At 45.3% G+C, this 21,633-nt stretch overlaps 1 protein-coding gene across 2 annotated transcripts; it reads right to left on the bottom strand.

The window, feature by feature from the left end:
* Positions 1 to 726: 726 nt before the first annotated feature.
* LOC102460795 (cytochrome P450 2K6-like) lies at positions 727 to 18,767 on the bottom strand. Of its 2 annotated transcripts, XM_075923371.2 has the most exons (9): positions 18,467 to 18,767; positions 15,962 to 16,124; positions 9,412 to 9,561; positions 8,718 to 8,878; positions 7,151 to 7,324; positions 6,913 to 7,054; positions 4,771 to 4,955; positions 2,235 to 2,376; positions 727 to 1,114 (listed from the first exon to the last, which is right to left on the bottom strand). In XM_075923371.2, exons 1-9 carry the CDS (start codon positions 18,650 to 18,652, stop codon positions 927 to 929), a joined length of 1,491 nt encoding a protein of 496 aa, XP_075779486.2. In that variant the 5' UTR covers positions 18,653 to 18,767; the 3' UTR covers positions 727 to 926. The 2 variants fall into 2 exon arrangements, with proteins under 2 accessions (XP_075779486.2, XP_089633144.1); XM_089777018.1 differs by lacking the exon at positions 15,962 to 16,124 and having other exon boundaries at positions 18,467 to 18,602.
* Positions 18,768 to 21,633: the final 2,866 nt, after the last annotated feature.

Raw genomic sequence — 21,633 nt, 5'->3', positions numbered from 1 at the left:
GGAAAACCAAGAGGTTATAAGGGACTGGAATTCTGTTTCCCCCACATCACTTTTATTGCTCAGCTGGATCACTTAACTCTATGGCAGGAGAATGTCTTCCAGTTTAGTTCAGGTTGTTCATTCCTAAATGGTACAAAGATTGACAGAACTGTGTGAACCACATCTGTTCTGTTAATGTTCAGGGTATGCAAATTAGATACAAAGCAGACGATTAATGGATATCAATACAGCAAGCTTGAAATTCTCACTGGGGAAAGGTAAGGCCTCCTGCCGGTGCCTTTTTGACCTGCTTCTCAATGTTCTTTTAATCTTGCCATGCCTTTAGATTGGCTTTATCTGGCTAGGGCTCTGCAGATGCTCAACTTGCTCCTCAGAGCAGCTCCTTCCACTAGCCCCAGCTAGCTTTCAAACAGACAGCAAGACAACCTGCAGCTTCCTGCTGCCTTTTATATTGGAATCACCTGATTCCTCTTCAGTGAGGTCATCTTGTAATCAGGGTCGTCTTGGGCCCAGATGTTATAATCAGGAGTAAGATGAAATATTTCAAAATGGCTGAATAATAACGATCTCTCTGGGCAATGATACTTATTAGTTTGAAGAAATCAGAGAATCATGTTCATCAAGTCCTGTTCCCTGCCCTCATGATGGTCCTTGCTTCTGCAATGAAACAATGGAGCCAAAATGGCCATGTGCTCAAAGTTAGAAATAGATCTTTCACAACATTGCAAGAGTTTTTTTATTTTTTATTGTTTTGTTATATAAATTGATAGGTTACAGGGGTATACAAGGCATAGGGTAAAATGCTGTTAAGATATCTATAGACAATGAAAATAAAGATAGGTCACCTCTAGCAGGCTGTATGTGGGTGGATAAGCAGGAGGATAAAGTGAGGTTGAGTTTGTGCGTCTTTTCCCAGAAGCTGTAGTTCATCGGCATGGTACAGCACAGATCTTATGGGGCATTGGGGGTGTGGTTATGCCAACTGCGGGAGTGAGGCTGAGATCTGAACTGGTAAGTCCAGGAGGAGGATGGAAAGTGAACCTCTGCAGGAGGCTTGTAAAGAAGAGGAAGAGTTCCATTTTGGCTAGGGTCTCACCTGCACAGATCCTCCGACCTGTAATGAAATACACCAAGAATGGAAGGGGTTTCAAAAAATATCAACACGACAGATTTGATTTTTAACTCTAGTAAAGAGTGGTAGATAAGTGCTTAGCCCTTATTAGCTAATTCCTCTTCACAATGTGTGTTGGAAAGCAAGTATCTCCTTTTACAGATGGGGGTAAGTGACCTCTTTGAGGTCCCACCGGATGTACCGGACAGAGGTAAGACTAGAAAGCAAAAGTTTCCCATGCTTAATACCTTGCTCAGTCCACTAGTCGATGTGATCAAGCAGGCAAGTTACTTCCCATATGCAAGGGGACAGATCGAACTTTCTAAACAGCCTAAGGGCTAGAATGTAGCAAGATGTATTCTCTTTAGTCTAAGGTCTATTTTAACTTGTTTTGGGAATAGTAGTGATAGGTTTTGGAAAGAGCCATCGTTTGGTCTTCTTTGGCTTTAAGTCCAGATTCTACAGCCTCTAAGATATCAGAGTGTTTGTTTTTGGATTTTCATCCATCTCTGGAAACAGTGTAATTTTCCTGCTTAGTCCTTTTAAGTCTCTTACTGAAGCTAGGTTTACACTATAGCTTTTTCCATTTGCATTTCTGGAAAAGCCTCCTCTTTCGGAATAGCCCTTATTCCTCATAGAATGAGGTATACAGGCCTCCCTGAAAGAGCGCATCTGCTCTTCCATGAAAAAAAGTGGAAGAGTAAACGCATTTCCAGAATGTGGTGGGGTTTTTCCGGGATAACCTCCAGTATCCCAGAAAACCCCTGCAGTGTAGACATAGCTTGAGTGAGGCTTAGAAGAACAATGGAAGAAGCAAATATGGTTGTGACTATTTTCTTCCACTATTTAATCTGAGGAAGTGGGTCTGGCCCACGAAAGCTCATCGCCTAATAAAGCATCTTGTTAGTCTTTAAAGTGCTACATAGTCCTGTATTTTGTCACAGAAAGAAGGGATATCTATCATTGCCGTGGAGTGTCTCTGTCTAGCCAACTGCTGTGCAGCATTGAGAGTACTTTGCCCAGCCCTTCCTTGGATACAAAGGCAGACAGAGTTCCAGCATGTTGTTTTAGAATGGGGAAGATAAAAGACAAAGGTCAACTACTGTCCTTGAAGAGAAGTTACCTGCTGAAAAAGGCATGAATGCCTCATTCTTCACAAACTTTCTGTCTGTGCTAAGGAAATGCTGAGGATAAAATTCTCCAGGCTTCTCCCACTGAGTCTTGTCATACAGCACAGAGGCCAGAAAGGGGATGATATAAGTACCCTAAAAATTATCACAAAATAAAAAATTAAAACTGTTAGAACTTTTCCATTGACATGTGTTTTCAACAAAACTGGTATTTTGTTGGCAACTAGAAAATGAGAAAAAATTCCATTTTAGGCAACCTTGTCCCCAAATTTTTATTTTTTTTACTGATAACCAATTTTTTTATTAAAAACAATTGCTGAAAATAGAAAAAAAATAAAAAATGTGTTTTAAACCAAAACATATCTTTTCTGGGTTTTTTTCCTGAAAATGTCTATGAAATAAAAAAAACCCCTACAACTCTCAATTAAAAAATATTCGGTAATAGAAAAAAAATTGGTATTTTTCTACCAGCTCTACTAAAAATATCAAATACCTAAAACTGTGAGCTTCATTCAGAAAGATAGTGGGCCAGATTATCATATGGCATAAATTGGCATAGCCGTGCTCACTTCAGTGGTGTTATTGTAGAGAATTTTACAAATATTTAATAAAATATAGCTTAATGGTAGTGTAAGAATGAAAGCAACTATAACTGTCTTTCTTCTTTGGTTAGCATTAAACAGACTGCTTGTGTCTGTCTCATTGCAAAACAGAAAGAGATCAGAAGGATTCTTGTGATTCAGTATGACCACACTGTTGCTTTTTGGATCATATAGACCAGTGTTTCTTAAACTGTGTTCCGTGGCACACCAGTATGCCGCAAGGCAGTCGGAGGTGTGCCGCAGAGAGCAACAGAGTTCAAAATGGCTGCCCTTAAAAGCAGGTGACTTTTTTTTTTTCCTTGGTGTTCCTCATTTTAAAAAAAAATTGTTTGGTGTTCCTCAGTCTTAAAAAGTTTAAGAAACACTGGGATAGACTGTGTTATAAATAAATTATGATGAATGATTAAAAGATTGTACTAGTTGAAGCTTTGTATTGGAAATAGATTGTTACCTTACTGAGACAATTGTATTCCTTTTGCTATGGCAAGCAATTATGTAGTTCCTAGGGAGGGGGAGTGACTGAGTGTGGAAAGTGAGTGTTTGGAAAGATAACTTTTTTGGAGTTCAAATGGTCAAGGAAGGGGGAAGAAGAAATCCTAAAACTTACAGGTGTCAATATACCATCAGTTGGATTCAGTATAACAGACCAATTCAGGACATATAGATGGCCTTGGAATTAAGAGCAAGCACCCTTTTACAGATAAACACTTAGGAGACACTAACACACTGATGTCAGATAAAGAAAAACAACTTCCAGATAAACAGAATTGATGGTGAATGATTAATAACAGACACAGCAAAATATAGAGATCTGAATGGGAGAAAAGTCTTATAAAAGATGCGGGCATCTTGCATGAATCTCCTAGTCTCATCTTGTAAGATCAGAGCATCGGTTTGGACCAAGAGAAGCCCTTGCTCCTTCCCCTCACACTTAACTCGCCTCATCAGTGAATTAATGGGAGCAACAAACTGGTAACTTTAAGCAAAAGCAAGATGGGATGTATGTGTGGGGGGTATGTGTGAATATGTATATAACAGAATAATGTTACATTGTCAGTAAATGTGGCATTTTGCCTTATTCCCCCTAAAAATATCCCGATGAAATTCTTTCAAGTATTACATTATGCCAGTTTGCACCAGCTGACAATCTGTTTCACCAACAACAAGATCCAGCACTATTTCAAGGGTGCCCAGAGCATGGGCTCTTTCCACTTCTCACTTTGCCTCATTAATATTTCATGTCCTCACCATTAATAAACTCTCTAGACTGAATCCTCTGCCCTCTTTCCCATAAACACGTCATGGTTTGAACCAGAGCATTACAGACATCACTGCATGTGTTAATCTGTGGTTTGTCTTATCTGAACTCAGCAGCTAAGGCTGATTAGTCTCTGCAGGGGAGTTGTCTATGTTAAATCAAGAATCTTGCCAGAAGTGGAGTGGATGGCTTCCTGTCCTATGAGCTAGAACTGACTGTGTTAGGTGGTGTGTGTTGTTTGGGCAGGACTTGGTTTCAGTGAAGTCTTCACTACATGTAAAACTCAAATACTCAGAGCTTTCAATATGCTGTCAGTTCCATGATAGAACTTCTTTGATTCTCTTAAGTTAAAGAGAGAAGGAAATACTCAAAAAATTCAAATCTATATATATATAATTGTATAAGTCTCTCAGGTTGTGCTAGCTCTGTAAGGAGAAGGGTCTGCTACATTACCAAGTGCTTTTAGAGTTACTTATTTAGCTCCAGTTAGATGGGCTAAGATGTTCAATGCTGAAGGCCCCAGTTTCAATCCCCACTGATCAAAATGGTGGTTATGCGCATGAGATCATGTAATTTCTTGGCAGGAGGAATTTAAATAATCCCTTTCTATTCTGCTTTAATTGGTGAGTTTAAAAGTCCTGGTAATTAAAGTACCTTTTTATAACTTACTTTAGGAATAACATAGCCATTAAGTCTAACATCCTCAGTAGTCTCATGAGGCAAGTTCATTGGCAGGATATCAGCAAACCTCTGAATCTCATGGATGACTGCATCTGTATATGGCATTTGTTTCCGATGCTCATAACGAAGCCGGGCAGATCCTAGAACTCTTTCAATTTCTTCATGGACTTTTTCTGAACAATTAAAAGAGCATGAAAGCAGGTGCTCAGAGACTATGCTGGTGTGAATATTTTAACTTGCCTGGCCACTCATTAATGAGGTTAAAAGTAGCCGTTCTTCTACAAAGGAATTTTACCAGTCAACTACAGACAGAGGGTATGTCTACACTACCACCCTAGTTCGAACTAGGGTGGTAATGTAGGCATACCGCACTTGCAAATGAAGCCCGGGATTTGAATTTCCCAGGCTTCATTTGCATAAGCCGGCCGGCGCCATTTTTAAATGCCGGCTCATTCGAACCCCGTGCCGCGTGTAGCCGCGCGGCACGGGGTTCGAACGAGCCGGCATTTAAAAATGGCGCCGGCCGGCTTATGCAAATGAAGCCCGGGAAATTCAAATCCCGGGCTTCATTTGCAAGTGCGGTATGCCTACATTACCCCGCTAGTTCGAACTAGCGGGGTAGTGTAGACATACCCAGAGAGTGTAGCATTGACATTTACCTTCAAATTTCACACTGTTTCCCTTGGCTTGAACAAAGACATTATTAACTGGATGTTGCAGTCTGAAGCCAGCCTTCCCTGCATTTAACCCCTCATTTTTACACCAAATTTAAGTATTGGACACATCCAGCCCACCTAATTAGCCTCATTTGCACTGGTCCTAAAAATTGACAGGTACCTTTTCCCCCCTTCTGTTGTAAATTCTGGGTTTCTGTTATCCCTCTCCAGCTCATCTGAAGAAGTGGGTTGTGCCCACAAAAGCTCATGATACTATATATATTTGTGTTAGTCTCTAAGGTGACACAGGACTATTCATTGTTTTTAGTTACAAATTAATACAACTACACCTCTTGAGACTTCTAGGAGGTAGGAGACAGAAAGAAGACTAAACAATTGCCTGCTAAACAATATAACTTGTTTCTAATCAACACTCTTTAGAAAACAAACCTCTTGTTTCTAACATGCTGCTGCTGGCAACCTTTGTTGCCATAGCTGAAATTGAACAAACCTCAGATGGGTAATTTGGGGGCTGAAGTGAGCATGTCTCTTCTAGACAGGGTAGCCAATGGAGTGCAGAGAAGGTACAGTCTCGGTGCAAAGGGTAGGTCTTTTGTGTTTAGGGTTCTATCCTGTGAGGTGCTAAACATCCCCTTATTCCACTGACTAAAGAGAGTTGAGTGTGCCCCATATCTGTTGTGGTCACTCTTGGGCTGCGTCTAGACTGGCAAGATTTTGCGCAAATACTTTTAACGGAAAAGTTTTTCCATTAAAAGTATTTGCGCAAGAGAGCATCTATACTGGCATGTGCCTTTGCGCAAAAGATTTGCTTTTGCGCAAAAGCAGCTGTGCCAGTGTAGACACTCCCTTGCGCAAGAAAGCTCCGATGGTCATTTTAGCCATCGGGCTTTCTTGCGCAAGAAATTAACGTGGCTGTCTACACTGGCCCTCTTGCGCAAGAATACTTGTGCAAGACGGCTTATCCCTGAGCGGGAGCGTTGGAATATTTGCGCAAGAACCACTGATTTTGTACATTACAGAGTCAGTGTTCTTGCGCAAATACTCGCGGCCAGTGTAGACAGGCGGCAAGATTTTTCACAAAATCATACCAGTCTAGACACAGCCTCTGTGTTTGGAATACACTGTGGTCCCTTCCATCCTGACTACAACCCAGGTTTTAGGGAGACCCTGTGTGGGGAGGGCCACAGAAAGTGATTTAATCAGAGAGCTAAACGATCAAGGAAACCTGCGGGGCCTTCTCTGAGTCCAGCAGCCTCAATAAGGAATTCCTTTTACTTCCTGAGCTGCGTCTGTCTTCTCCCTACTGTGAGGAATGACATCAAGCCAAAGGTCTTGCGTTTGAGAACTGTGGTGTTTGTATATGTGTGGAGACAGTCTGTACAGAAGCACACTCTGTACATGTGGAGCAGAGCAAAAGACATGATGAATAGTCAGAAGAGCTCCAAAATCTTACTCTGAATGTCTGGGTATTTCATCATAAGCAGAAGGCCCCAGCGGAGTGTGGTGGAAGTTGTTTCCATCCCAGCTGTGAACAGATTACTCACCAAAGTTCGCAAATTCTCATTTTTGAAATGGGAATTGGGATTAGATTTTTCCTGCAAGTACAAAACTCTCAGAGTTTAAAAAATATTTGCAATCAGGGAAAATCTATATTAACCCCCCTTCCCCACCCGTTCCTTCCCTGTTGTAACCTCCTGCTGTTTGACGAGGAAGGCATCAACGAAACTTCTCTGGTCGTTGGGATCTAATTGCTTCAGGTGTTCGATGAACGTCTGCTGAATAAAGGAGTAGAGTTCTTCCAGATTTTTAAAGAAAGTCTTGTGATTTCCTGGTAGGAACTCAAGGGCGGGAAACATATTGAACAGCTAAAGGAAGGGAATATAGCACAGTTAGCAAAGAGGGAATGCAGATTATAATGGTTAACAAATCATTCCTGATCAACATGTGGCTTTTTAGCAGTATGTACTGAAGTGAGAAATACAACCTTGTAAATAATAGGACCTGATTGTATAAGACTTTCACATGCAGAGCTTCCATAGAGGTCAATGAAACAATTCTTTGAAGTACTTTCTTTCATATAGCTGATGTAGAGCAACAACTATAATTTTATATTCAGACAGTTAAGCCAGCTAGAGTTCTTAGCTGTCTCTCTTCCCTGCCCCCAGGTGCTGCCCGCCCTGGGCTGGCCAAGCTGGGGGTGCTGGCTTGGGAGAGGCTCTTGGGGAGCAGTGGGACTGGCCCTGCTGGAGATTCCCTCTCCTAGCAGTCTGGACTCTGGAAGGTCCAGCAGCAGCCCTTTCCGGGACTCGGGGATCCAGCCTGCAAGCTGGCCCCAATGTCACCATGAGGAGTGGCTGCCAGTTTTTTTCTGCTGTGGGGTCCATGCCCAGCTCTGACTCCCAGAGCTCCTGCCTGCTGGTCCTTGGTCTTAGTGAGCAACCTTTCGCACTGCAGCCTCTGCCCCTGGGGGCCTTCCTGCCTCTGGGCTCAGGCAGCATCCCCCGCATCAAGGCAGCATCATGCAGAGAAGCCAACATAGTGCTGGGCACAGGGAGAAGATACAATCCCAGAAAGAGGAGAAGAGTTTCTGGGCAGACGGGGCCTTGCTCCAGAGTCCCACCGAGCCACTCATCAAGGCCTGGATGTGCCCTGGCAGTGTGCTACAGCCTGGTAGCCAGCAGTTTACGGCCTGGCACCGGTCCACTGACTGGTGGTTGAGAACCACTGAACTATCTGATAGTGGTGAGGTTTATGGGCAGGATTTTCCATGTACCGATTATTCACTGTAGGCAGGTCATTATACAGTTGCCTGTCATAATGGTTTCTTGCTTTTTTCCTGTGGGTCGTCTTGTGCCATTTCCTGTTACATATTACAGCTGCTCAGGAAGTTTTAGATTAAACGGTTTAATAAGAACATTCAAATTCATTGAAACTAAGACTTTCAAAGAAGCATACTGGTTTGATGACGTTTTCAACAGGAAAGGTTTTGTAGCTCCAGGATTGAATTTTTGGTCAAACGTGAAAGAGATAGAGAGGAACAATCAATTTCCCATAACAGCCAGTAGCTCTGAATTTAGGGTACTCATGCAGGATATGAGAGGCTCAGGTTCAAATGGCTGCTTTGCATTGTTCTTCCGCATCTGATGTGAGTGCTCTAATCACCATGCTCTTAGCTAAGCTGAGAATAGGATCTCTCTCTTGGAAATGTTCTGAAATCTCCAAAATGTTCCTGGAATAAACCAGACTGACTAATATTACCGTAACTGTAGGACTCCCGGAAAGACGGACAATTTCATTAATTAAATGGATAAGCCGCAGAAAATTTGGATCCTTGTAATCAAACCGGTGTCCGAGCATTATCGACACAATGACATTGGAAACACCAGCATTCATCAATTTAATGGTATCAAAGGGGCTTCCTGAAAAACATTGAGTGGCAACAGCAATCATTTTGTTGATATCCAGCACGTTTCATATTGAATCCATTGAAACAACAGCCCTCCCTTTTGAAATGGTCCCTTTGGGATTACTTGCATTCCTTTGGCCACTAGAAGGGAGCAATCTCTGGGCTTCTTTAAGAAGGGGCATTGCTCATGTGCAGAGAGGGAGAGGTCCTTAAATTTTTCCCAAACATCAGATACTCAGGTCAAATTTCTCTAAGAGTCAATTTGAGATTTGCCTCAGTGAGGAACTGGCCCACTTTTATTAGGCTAATCCCTTTATCACCTTCCCTTCCCACTCCTTACAGAGCCACCAATGTGTTCCAAGTGGCTCAGACTCCTTCCCTAAGTCCTGACTAGTTGGAATCAAAGGTAAAAGAGTTAGGGCTAAGTTAGTTTCCAAGCGTAGCAACCCAATGAGCTTAGCAGAAAGGGGACTTCGTGTGCCCAAATGTGTTGAAAGACTTTGAATGATTACCAGTGTTGTACTGCAAAGTTCAACATGTGCTCACCTTTGTGGGATTCAAAATCCTGTATCAGATAATCACATTCTTCCAGGATTTTGTCTTCAATGGTCCTTTTGCCCATCCCAAAATCCCGGAGAGTCGTGAGAGTGAATCGTCTCATCGCTTTCCAGTTTTCACCGTGAGCAAAAATAATACCTGACATGCAAAAGAACCCCCAACCAAACACAAGCTTCAGTTAATTGTATTTTAACAGTGAAAACAACTAAATTGAAGCATCCATAATGCTCAGCCTTCCAAACACCAAAGGCTACAGTTTTAGAGCTGTCCAAGGCAAGTAGCTATTCTTCTTTGAGTGATTGCTCATGTCCATTTCATTTAGGTGTGTGCACCATGTGCATGATTGTCAGAAGCTTTGTCTCCTCAGCAGTACCTGTCAGGCCAGCTGGGAGCCCCCTGGAGTGGCACCTTGATGGCAGCACATATATACCCCTGCTGGCCCTCCATCCCCAGTATTGCCTGTGACCGTTGTTGTAACGCTCTCCTCTGGCCATCACAAGGGCTCCCTTAGGGATTCTTCTGTAAATAGTTACATCTTTATAGTTATTGTAGTCATCGTTTTAGTGTGTTAGTAATGTAGCAGTGATAGTGTGAGTGAGTGGGGTTTTCCACCCCAAGTTTGCTTGCCTGTATAGGGGTATGCCCAGACCTCAGAGCTTTAAGCCCTACTCACAGAGCTTTAAGCCTAGGTTCAGTGGCGACCTGCACAACTTGTCCAAGAGAGTGTCACCAGCTGGACTGGTGTAAATTTTGCCAGGGATTCAAACCACGCACCAAAAAGGTGAAGACACGAGGCCTGATGGAGGCAGCTCTTCAGCCACAGTCAGCCTCTGAGTTGGTATGTGATGCATAGCATGCTGCCCTCAGCATGGGAACTTTCGACACCAAGAAGACCATACCCTGCTCTGAGACAGAGCAAGTCTATGCTGCACTGCTCACAGTTCCCAGTGACCCTGAAGAAGAGGAGACTGGGCGGGGGGGGAACAATCTCCTAGGCACCCAGCCAGAATGCACCCCAGGAGGAACACTCTAAATCAGCTACTCAGCCAGCACCAGTGGTCGCTTCTGCAGCCTCGAGACTGCAGTTGATCCCAGTGCAAGTCAACTTCCCAAAGATGTACAAGGCAGTTGGGGACTACTTTAAACAGCCTTTCATCCCAGAAACATTTGAGGCTGTCATGGATGTTCTCCACACTGGCACGACGAATGCAGAAGTGGGGGCCCGCAAGAGCCTCTACAGGTTCTGGTACAAAACTTCCCCCCCAAAATCCTAATACCCGGAGTTTGGGGAATCCTCTGCCACCACCCAAAAAATTCCAAGAAAATCAGGGAAGAGATTACTTGGGAAATCTCCTCCCTAAGATAAAACTCTCTTCCTGCCCCAACCTCCGTTTTACTTGGAGTTGGGAAAAACAGAGGGAATTCACAGACAACAACAGACTCTGCCCTTGTAACTAGGCACTGAGTCCTAAGGACACAACAATCAACCAATGCTAGTTAATTAGAAAAGAAAACAATCCTTTACTATCAAAACAAAACTACACTTGCAAGCATAGTAAAGTGGCTAGATGGAAAGAGCCACCAATTGATATAGATAACTGGGGAAAGTTTTTGGGCTAAAAGCCTTAGTTATAAAAGAAAAAAATCCACAATTAACAGTTCAGACATTATTTCCAAATCCCCAAATAAGGAAAACAACGAATCCTGCCAGACTAGCTAAACTTTTCCCTACTTACACTTTGTAAGAAGTCCATTCTTGGAGAGAGAAGTATTTCCCATCACCCTCAGTACTTGCAAGAAACTGCTCTGCATCTCAAACACAGAAGAGAGAGAAAAACTTCTTTTTTCCAGTTTGAAATTCCTACCTGCATTGTTATTGGTTGATCACCCGATTCCTGGCTAGGTACAGGAGACATTAGTTAAGCCCTTAGTCACCGGGTGCTGGTTAGCACTCCTGATTATGACAAAGGCAGACAGGGATCTCAATTAAAATTACAAGTCCCTGGAGATGGCACTGAAGTCGGGGGATCAAGGAGATTCTTGTTCCTCTGCTTCCTTGGCATGGACCTACCTTTCCACAATGAGACTGCATTCCTGGCCACCACTGCTTGCCTTGCACCAACCTGACAGTTTGGCATCAAGGCAAACCACCATTGATGTCTTGGCATGCTTCACAGCACCAATCACTGGCACTGACCTTTTCAGCACTACTTTGGTCAACCTCTGAGTATTTCTCAGAATTGGAAGCAGAGTCCATCACCTCCTGCCCAACTGGGCACCGTTCCCACTCCCGGCACCCAAGCACAGCTCCTCAGCCTCCACAAGCCACCTGGCCACTTCAGTGGCAGTCCTCCATGCAGTGGTTCTTTTGGACTCCTTGGGCCTATCAGACCCAGGGCCCATCAACATCTAGAGCAGCATCGTTCTACTCAGCCTGGACATGGTGCCTCATCTGCCACATCTTTTCCAGGGCACAGCTCTGGGTCAGAGTCCAGTCACAGCCGCCAAAAGGATTTCCCCAAGCCTTCCCTCAAGCCTTTACCCTTAAACAAGGCCAAGTTTACCCTTGTCCCCATGCAGCAGATAGAGTTTATGAGAGCCTTGTAGGACTCCAGGGCCTCCCTTCCAAGATCCTGGTTCCTACCTATCATAACATCTACAATTCTCCCTGATTACAATAGCCATGAATTGTGTGAGACTGCTGGGCCACATAGAAGCATTTATGTATGTTGTGCTAGCTTGGGTGCATGTCAGACATTTCTAACCCATTTCTGAGGCAAGTGCGTTTCAGTACTGATGGGCAACACAGCAGCAATATTTTATATAAACAGAAAGGTTGGACTCATTCTTCTCCCCTCTGTCAGGAAGCCCTCTGTCTGTGAGAGTTTTTGTATCCAACATTTTGTATCCTTCCACTTGGAGGTCACATACCTCCCAGGAATTCAGAATGTGCTGGCAGACCTATTTGCAACAAAGAGCAACAGAAAGTGCCAGCATTTTTGCTCTTATCTAAAGCACAGTCCGAGTTCCCTAAGAGTGTTTTTCAGGTACCCTGGATATCCCACCTGATATACACCTTTCCTCCTTTCCCCATCATACACAGCGTTATCCTCAGAGTGTGGCAATATAGAACTGGCCCCACCAACATTGGTTCACCACTCTTCTGGAGCTCTCAGTGGTGGACCATATAGCTCTCCCCATATTCCCAGGCTTAATTACCCAGGCCCACAATCAGTTATATCACCCCAACCTACAGTCCCTCCACCTAATGGCCTGGAAGCTCCATGGTTGGGTGGATCAACAATGTTTGGAGTCAGTAAAGGAGGTGCTCTTGGGCTGTAGAAAACCCTCCACTACGGCCCTTATATGGTCAAATGGAAACGGTTTTTGATTTGGTCCCTCCAGAAGGGCATGGCCCCTCAAGGGGAGTTCGGGTCCTTTTCATACTGGGTTACTTATTGGTGCTCAGGACACAAAGTTTATCTATATTCCTATGTCTACACTACCATCCTAGTTCGAACTAGGGTGGTTAATGTAGGCAACCGAAGTTGCAAATGAAGCCCGGGATTTGAATTTCCCGGGCTTCATTTGCATGTTGCCGGGTGCCGCCATTTTTAAATGCCGTCTAGTTCGGACTCTGTGCCTGCGGCTACACGCGGCACGGACTAGGTAGTTCGGAATAGGAAGCCTAATCCAAACTACCTATTCCGTGCCGCGTGTAGCCACAGGCACGGAGTCCGAACTAGCGGGGATTTGCAAGATGCAAATGAAGCCCGGGAAATTCAAATCCCGGACTTCATTTGCAACTCCGGTTGCCTACATTAACCACCCTAGTTCGAATTAGGGTGGTAGTGTAGACATACCCTATCCTCTTTCAAGGTCCACCTAGCAGCTATCTTTGTCTTTCAACCAGGTATTCAAAGTAAGTCAGTTTTCACTACCCAACAGTATGGTGCTTTCTGAAGGGCCTAGATAGGTTGTACCCACAGGTGTGGCAACCTGTTTCTCCCTCAGACCTTAATGTTGTCCTCACAAAATTAATGGGGCCACCTTTTGAGCCATTAGCTACTTGCTCTTTGCTACATCTCCTATGCAAAGTGGCATTCTTGTGGCGATCACATTAGCTAGAAGGGTGTCAAAACTTTGAGCTCTAACCTCAGAGCCCCCTTACATGGTTTTCTTTAAAGACAAGGGTCAAGTTATCCAGCATTTTTATCCAAGGTGGTGTCCCAATTTCATACAAAACTGAGAGAAAGATATCCTGGTTCCTTTCCTAAACCACTTGCTGATAGCCGAGAAAGAGCTCTCCACACTCTGGATCTGAGACATGTGTTGGCATTTTATTTAGAGAGATCAAAACTATTCTGTAGATCTCCACAACTCTTTATCTCCATAGCAGAGAGGATGAAAGGTATGCCAGTCTCCACTCAGCGTATATCTTTGTGGATCTTGGCCTGCATTAGGACCTGTTATGACCTTTGCTAAATGCCACCGCCGGCACTTATAGCCCCTCCTATGCAGGACAGCTATCTGGTTTCCATACATACATTCAACAGCCACTATGCCATTACCCAGCAGGTTGGGGATGACACAGCTTTTGGTAGAGCTGTGTTGCAGTCCATTTTCCGTTAGTCTCTGATCCCACCTCCTCTATTACAGCTTGCAATCCACTGAAATGGAATGGACATGAGCAATCCCCCAAAGAAGAGAAAAACAGTTACCTGACTTTCAAAACTGTTGTTCAAGATGTGTTCCTCATGTCCATATCAAATCACCCAGCTCCTCGTCATTGGAGAGTTCGGGCAGGAAGGAACTGAGGGGGTGGAGAGCCCGCAGTGGTATATGTGCACTTCTATTGAGGCACCACTCTAGGGAACGGCTTGACAGGTATTGTTGAGGGGAAAAACCTTCCAACAATAATGCATGCGGCACACACACACTTAAATGGAATGGACTTGAGCAACACATCTCGACAAATAACAGTTATGAAAGGCAAGTAACCGTTTCATCATGCATATAGAGTAACTATTTCATGGATTTCTTTGCTTTCCACGTCATATGGTCATGTGTTGAGTTACATGTCTAGGTAAGACAAGCTTGTACTTAATCGTGCCTTAGAGCAGGGGCTGGACTAGTTAACCTCAGAGTTCCTTTCAGCCCTACATTTCTGGTTCTATAGCCTCTTACAGGGCGGGGGCGGAGGATGGGATTCATGAAAGTACTGAGGTGCCTAAACTACTCACAGGTTTAGGCTCCTAAATTCCAACTTCAGTCCCCGCTGAGATCCTGCCAAAGTCTGTAGGTGCCTGAACTTATTTGGTGCCAAAATTTTCAGGGTAAACATTCCACAGGCTCCTACCTTTCTGCTTCCTCCTAGACATCTGGACACCTGTCTCTTACCTACGCCCTGGTGCAATCCATGACCTGGAGTATTCACCTGCCTATCTCACATGTTGAGCCCCGTGGAAGAGGCAGAGGTGGAATTAGTGGCAACCACCTTGTAACTTTTGGCCCAGTAGTTCCAGCGGTTACCTAGGATGTGGGAGTCCTAGTTTCAGTTGCCCCCTGAGGCAGAGAAGAGATTTGAACAGGGATCTACCTCTTCAGAGAATGCACTCGCCATCCATCTGTGGGATAGCCTCCAACCTCTCCTATTGAAGCTGTTCCACTATGAATAGATAATAGGAGTCACTGGACAAGGACTGGCCACTAGGTCTCCCAGTTGAGTGCCCTGATCACGATGCTAAGAGACATCCTTGCTGTCTCCCCCAAAGACTGTTATCCAAAATGGAACCACTGCAGCAGGAGAGATTGAAAGAACCCTAGCTCAGACTATCCCATTGCTTAGTGGGTGAAGCACTCTCCGGAGGGATGGCAAATCCTCTCCCAATCTTTTGTTCCCCCGCTGCCTGAGGAAGAAATTGACCCTGCCTCTCCCACATCCAGATGAGTGCTCTAACCACTGGGCCAAAAATTATAAGGTGGATGGTGGCACTAGCACCTCCTCTTCCTGCTGTTGTGCAGAGTCAGGCAGGCATCTACCACTGACTTACACACCTAATCTGCCTGATTCCAGGAGAAGAGCTTCTATCTGTGGATGGCTAGCAGAACTGATTGCCTTACCGCAGCCCAGACTTAGGAACCGATCCCAATAAGGGTGTGGGGCTTGGGATACACCACTCTCATCCTCATCTCCCTTTGGCTAATTCAGGAAGCTCCCTGCCTAGCATGCTGGCTTTTGGAATCAATTATACATTTCCCTAAACAATGCATGATATGCCTGATTCAGGATTTATGCAGTGCTGTTCTTCTGATTTTCTAGATGACTAAAAGTTAGGCATTTGGAATCCCCACTTCCTTGGTCTTAGCCTTGCCAACAACAAAACTACTGCATGGAAGTATACAAGTAAAAATGTATGGTGTCCAGACTCTTCTGATTTCTCATCTTTGCAGAACAGATCCCTGACAGATGACGACTGTTTCCAGTGGTCAGAGCATAAAACTGTCATAATTATGTAAGAGACAAAAGAAATCTTACCATATCCTCTTGCTAACTTTTCAAATATTGGGATTCTGGGCCTTTCTGCAAATGCATCTGCCTGGTTCACAAGAGCCTCCTTCACCATCTTATATCCTGACAGCACCACCATTTTCTTTGGTCCCATCTGAATGCTGAAGACTGGGCCATATTTCTCAGACAGCTTAAACACAGGGAGATTAAAAAAGCTTTATATGTTTTCACGCCAACTGTTTGACCAACTGGAAGGTGTCAGTTTGATTTTAGAGCACACAAGCTAGAGCTATTTCTTTTTCTTCTGCCTGCATATGTATCAGAATGAATAAGTGCCAGGTTCAGCATTTGGACAAGAGAGAGTTAAACACACCACTGCTGTCCTGCTGCTGTTTATTTTGTGTGGAAAAAACATGGTAAGGTTTTAAGTATTGCTACAATTTGTGCATTGGGCTTATGTATGCTGGGTACATAGAGTGTGTCTAATGCTCATTGAAACAATCTTTAGTGTACCTGCCAACCTCCTGTGAGGTAGGGAAGCAGTTATCTCATTTTCAGGAAGGGAACTGAGGCACAGAGAGACTTGCCCAAGGTCACTCATGGAGTCTTTGGCAGAGCAGGGAATGAAGCCAAGTCTTCTAAGTCATAGCTAGTGCCCTACTTATTGAAATATGGCATCAAGCTTTGTACTGTTTCTCTATGAAAAACCTATCATATACATTCATTAGCTTTGTAAGCCTGTGGTTCTACCTGCATTCAGCAATCACAGACAATATAATGGGCTACATAATACCAGTTACTATAGAATCTAGGAGCCCTCATCAGGAACCAGCACCCCATCGTGCAAATATACAAACACAGAACATTATGATGGGCCTTGCTCCAATGTACATATAATCTATGTAGCCTGTGGCTCAGCATGGGCAAAGAGGCTTGTGCCACCAGATCCTGATGCAGGATTAAGGCCCAAATAGACAAGGAAGTGATGAAGGATGGGGCATGGGCGATAGCAAGAGGGAATGGGTTGAGAAGTGAATGTATCAGTCCATCTAATGTAAACACTTGAGCACTGGGACTGTCTCAGAAGAATGGCCAAACTGGGTCAGAGCAAAGGTCCTGTCTTTTGATCTTGGTCAGTGCCAGATGCTTCAGAGGGAATGAGAATACAAGGGCTGGTTTGAGTGATCCAGCCCTTGTCATCCAGTCTCAGATTCTGTCAATCTGAGGTTTAGGGACACCCAAAGGATGGAGTTGCATCCCTGTATATCTGGGCTAATAGCCATTAATGGACATATTGTGCATGAGCCGGGGCGGGGTGGGGGGAGGCAGGTGAGATGAGGGTGGGAGGTGAGCCCTTAGCTGTACTGGGGCTTGGCAGCTGGTGACCTGTGACCGGGGGTCAGTGCCTGTGGCCAGGGCCTGGGTTTGCACCATGTGGCCAGAACCAGGGATTGGAGCCTGACGCTGCAGGATCTGAACTGAAGCCCCATGGCTGAAGACTAGGGCTATATGGCCAGAGCTGGGGTCATTGCTTGAAAGGGGCTGGAGCTGCATGGGGGAGGGGAGGTCACTGCCAGCAGCCAGAGTCCTGGAACTGGAGGTACGAACTCATGGCTGAAGCCCTGATCTGCACAGCTAGGCTCCCTAATTCCTGCTGCTGGAGCTACCTCTGAACCATCCCAGGGCTCAACCCTCCCTTCTCCCATAGGTAGAGAAGAGATCTCGACATGCTCCTGCTGTGCTATGCCCCACCTGTGTCCAGGGGCTGTGCCAATGCTTGCTGCCCCCTCTCCCCTGTCACCACCTAGGAGCCTGTCATGGCTGCACAAAAAGCTCTCCAGGACCACTTGAGAAACACTGGATTAGTCAAACCCCTGGGGAACAGAGCAGCTTTACCAAGTCCACTTCAGCTCAATGGCTGAAAGTGTCCACAAAGCCATAGGGCACTTACACAGCACCTCCACGCGAGGCAGGAGGAGCCTAGGGAGGCTTATCCCCAACAACGCCCCACCTGCTCCTGTTGTAGGCAGGACGCTTACATGGGGTACGGCTCCACAGCAGGCAGGATAAATGCACCCTCTGCCCAGTTTCTTCCTGTCCACCCCTCTGGATCAGCGTGTTCTGCAGATACTGTTAATTATTATCCCTAACTAACTTTTCTGTCCCATTCTCTCTGATCCATGACTGGCTTGCGCCATGCTGTTTTAAGATAGGTTGAGTGACAGCAGATGACCAGCACAGATCAAAGTTCTGGATAGGCTGAATAAACATACATACAAATTCCATAAAGAAGGGACTGATCACAAATCCACTAAAGTCAATGGTAAATCAATAGTTTGTCTTCAACTGACTCACTAACTCATAAGCTGTGCTATCCTCACTTTGTCTGCATTAGAGGTTTCCCTTCCCAATACGCAGGATCTCTAAAACTGGGGATTCCTATATTTTGCTTAGCTTGCATTCCTCCCTCTGCCGTTTGCAATGGTGAAATCGAGGACAGCCTGCCCAGTCCACCTCATCTGAAAGTGTTACCTCAAGCAAAGTTCGGTACGGTCTCTTCAGGTTCAGCTGGTGTAGATTTCCAAGGACAGGTAGAGGTCTCGGTCCTGGGGGGTAATTGAGGCAGGTTCTCTTACTCCACCCCCTTTTCACAGTGAAAATAGAAATAAAAGTGACAGCAAACAGCAGCAGTAAGACAACTGGATCTTCCAGAATCATTTTTTTGGTAATAGATTTTGTGCAAGGGAGGAATTAAAAAAATATGGTAAGAATGCAGCAGAAAGCAGCTGTGTCTGCAAACTGAATGATTGGCTTTTGTTTAAAATGTCTGTTTGCTACAGGTTGTAACTCCTCTCCCTAACTCATGATGCCTAGCTTAACCCCATAATTGCCAGTGAAAAACCATTCAGTATGGAAATGTTATTTGCAACTCCTTCCTTTAAAAAGTTTGGTAGATGGAATGTCTGGACCATCTGATTTACTGGAATTATCTTGGTTCTAGTGTAACTGGGGTTTGAGTAGAACACAGGGACATCTGCCATGGAATGGTCTCAGTCATACCTGGCTGTATGTCACCTTCCTTTCTGCTGGCTGCCATTTGACTGTCAGTCTTGGCCACAGTAACTGACCACACATCAGTTTTAATGAAAGATAGTGAGCATGGGGTGTGGTGAGCAATGGGGGATAATATTGGGACCATTCGCTCAGTTTGGCTTAGAAATGATCCTTGTTCTAGAGTTGCCACCAGCTAGTGAGAAAATTAAGGAACTTGTACCTATTAATTTTTAAATCAAAATGGTTAATTTGCATATTGGAAAATAATGTGCATACATCTTAAAACTTCACCTTTAAGACATGTGGGTGTGGATTTAATGTTAGTGCAGGTATCAGCCTATTTCAGCCTTGTGGGGGTGAATAGCACCCCCCCACATGCTGCCCCTTCCTCTAGGTCAGCAGTTCCCAACTGCAGGTCTGCGTGTTGTGTTTAAAAGAAGCAAAAAGGGATTTTTTTCAGGGGATAAGATAACACACTGTATTTATTGAACATACATAGACCAATCAATACTTTATCATATGCATATGATACATTACACTCATGTACTCACACACACACACACACACAAGCACACGCTGTCTTGTTGTTACCAATAGTTGCTCCCCCTAACTGCATTGGCCAGGTGAGTTAGATGGGGTAGGGCTGGAGCCGGGCTTCTGCTGATCCAGATCGATGCACCCATATTGACAAGACTAAAACCCAGGGTCCCTCTGCAAGATGCCTCATATTTATCCCTCTCATGAAGCCAGTTAGTCATCACCTCACCTTGTTTAATGCTGCTTCAAAGAGAGTCCTTCCAAGGGCAGGCACTTGATGCTTGACTCCCAAGGCCGTCTATATGTCCAACCTTCTTTTCAGTGAGCTCGCTTCACAAGTCTTGTTGTCTGGATCTGGCTACCAGCCCCTCTCCAACCTTGTAACTGCTGCTGGAGGTGCTCACCTCTCAAGGCTTCTCCATTCATACCTCATTCATTTCAACAGGACACTCAATGAAAGGGGAGAGATCTATTCTACTCCTAGAGAAAGACATTTTCCTATTCCTAAGGCCTATAACATGAAGAGCTTAATATAAAGTTTCTATGGTCTATAAAAAGCAAAGATCTGTACAAGATCTAGCTATATAAAGACTGATAAAATTTATCTTAATACAAAGTTATATGAGAGTGATACATGGTTATATGGAAATGTTGCAGAGATTTATCCACACGCGGACTGGTGCCAGGCCGTGAACCACTGGCTGCCAGGCCACAGCTGCTCTGGGGGCTGGTGCTGAAGTACACCCCCCAGTGCTTCTCCTCCTGCTGTAGCTTTTGGAAGATGTGTGTCCTGCCCCACCTCTCAGCCAACCAGCATCAGGCAGGGGCGGGGTCTCTTCCCAGATGCAGAAGAGTAGTTCCCTGCATTGTGGGAGGGTCACATGGAGCCTGACATGGCAGCCTTAGAGCAGCCATGACTCCAGTGCTCAGCTGGTGGCTGGAGGCAGTGCAGGACTAGGTGAGAGAGGCGGGGCTAGTGCTAGGGAGCTCTAGGGGCATGGGGGCTCTAAGAGGTGGGCGGAGACATTGGAGTGTCCGGAGTGCACTGGGGAGTTCTGGGGACCGGGCCAGTAGTGGAGGGGCTACAGGGGCAGGGCTGGCACTGGGGATGGGGTAATATTGGGGACTACGGGCTGGTGCTGGTGCTGGGGGAGATTCTGGGAGAGTTGGGTACAATGGGGCTCTGGAAACGGGCTGGCACTGAGGGTCTGGTGGTGGGGCGCTCTAAGGAGTGGGGGCTGGCGCTAAGGCTTATGGGATGGGGGCTGGCACTGGGAGGCGCTGAAGGGAGGAGGCTGGCACGGGGGGGTTAGGTGCAGGGAACTCGGGTCAGACACTGGCTCTGGGGGGTAGTGGAGAGGTGGGGGGCTTTAGGGATTAAGGCTGGCATTGGAAGGCTTAGGAGGCCAGGACGTACTCCAGCCCCAGCCCCCAGAGCCACTGCAAACAGCCAGGTTCAGCTGCAGCATCTGCCCGCCACATGGGAACTGCTGGAGCTGAGGCTGGCTGTTTGCAGCAGCTCTGGGGGCCAGAGCTTTTGGTGGACTGGTAACCCTTTATGTGCATATTTGAATATTCATATTTGCATAATGACTATGCAAACATGCAAATAAAATGTTACTAGTCCACCAAAAGCTTGTGAATGGTTTGCTGGTCCATGGTTTAAAAAAGGTCGGGTACCACTGCTCTAGATGGCCTCTGGGTATCCACCTGGCTTTAGCAATCTGTCACCTAGAGGACAGACCCAACAAATAAAGCAACAGAACACCACTAGCCATTTCCTACAGCCCCCAGCTAAAGCCTCTCCCACACATCGTCACAAGACTACAACTTGTCACAGGTGATGATCCCTCGCTCTCACAGACCTTGAGAGGCTGCTTTGTCCACACTTACAGACAGATCCCCAGCCCGAGGCAAATACTCACCACCAACTTCACACCCCACAATAGTAACATTAATCAAAGAACCTATCCCTGCAACAAACCCCATGACCAACAAACTCTGTCCACACATCTCCCCTAGTAACACTATCACAGATTTAACCACATCCTCATCAAAGGCTCATTCACGTGCACATCTATAAATGTAATTTATGCCAGCATGTGCCA

The sequence above is a fragment of the Pelodiscus sinensis genome, chromosome 3, assembly GCF_052426305.1.
Source record: "Pelodiscus sinensis isolate ZL-2025 chromosome 3, ASM5242630v1, whole genome shotgun sequence".
Taxonomy (NCBI): domain Eukaryota; kingdom Metazoa; phylum Chordata; order Testudines; family Trionychidae; genus Pelodiscus; species Pelodiscus sinensis.
The sequence above is the reverse complement of the archived record's forward strand: the minus strand, read 5'-3'. Positions and strand labels throughout refer to the sequence as shown.

Bases quoted from the DNA above. Each gene is read 5' to 3' on its own strand.
- LOC102460795 (XM_075923371.2), bottom strand. From the start codon at position 18,652: ATGATTCTGGAAGATCCAGTTGTCTTACTGCTGCTGTTTGCTGTCACT. The intron at 9,562-15,961 runs GTAAGATTTCTT...TTTGCATGTCAG, and splicing joins AAAGTTAGCAAGAGGATATG to GTATTATTTTTGCTCACGGT. The intron at 4,956-6,912 runs GTAAGATTTTGG...TTAATTGTTCAG, and splicing joins GAAATACCCAGACATTCAGA to AAAAAGTCCATGAAGAAATT.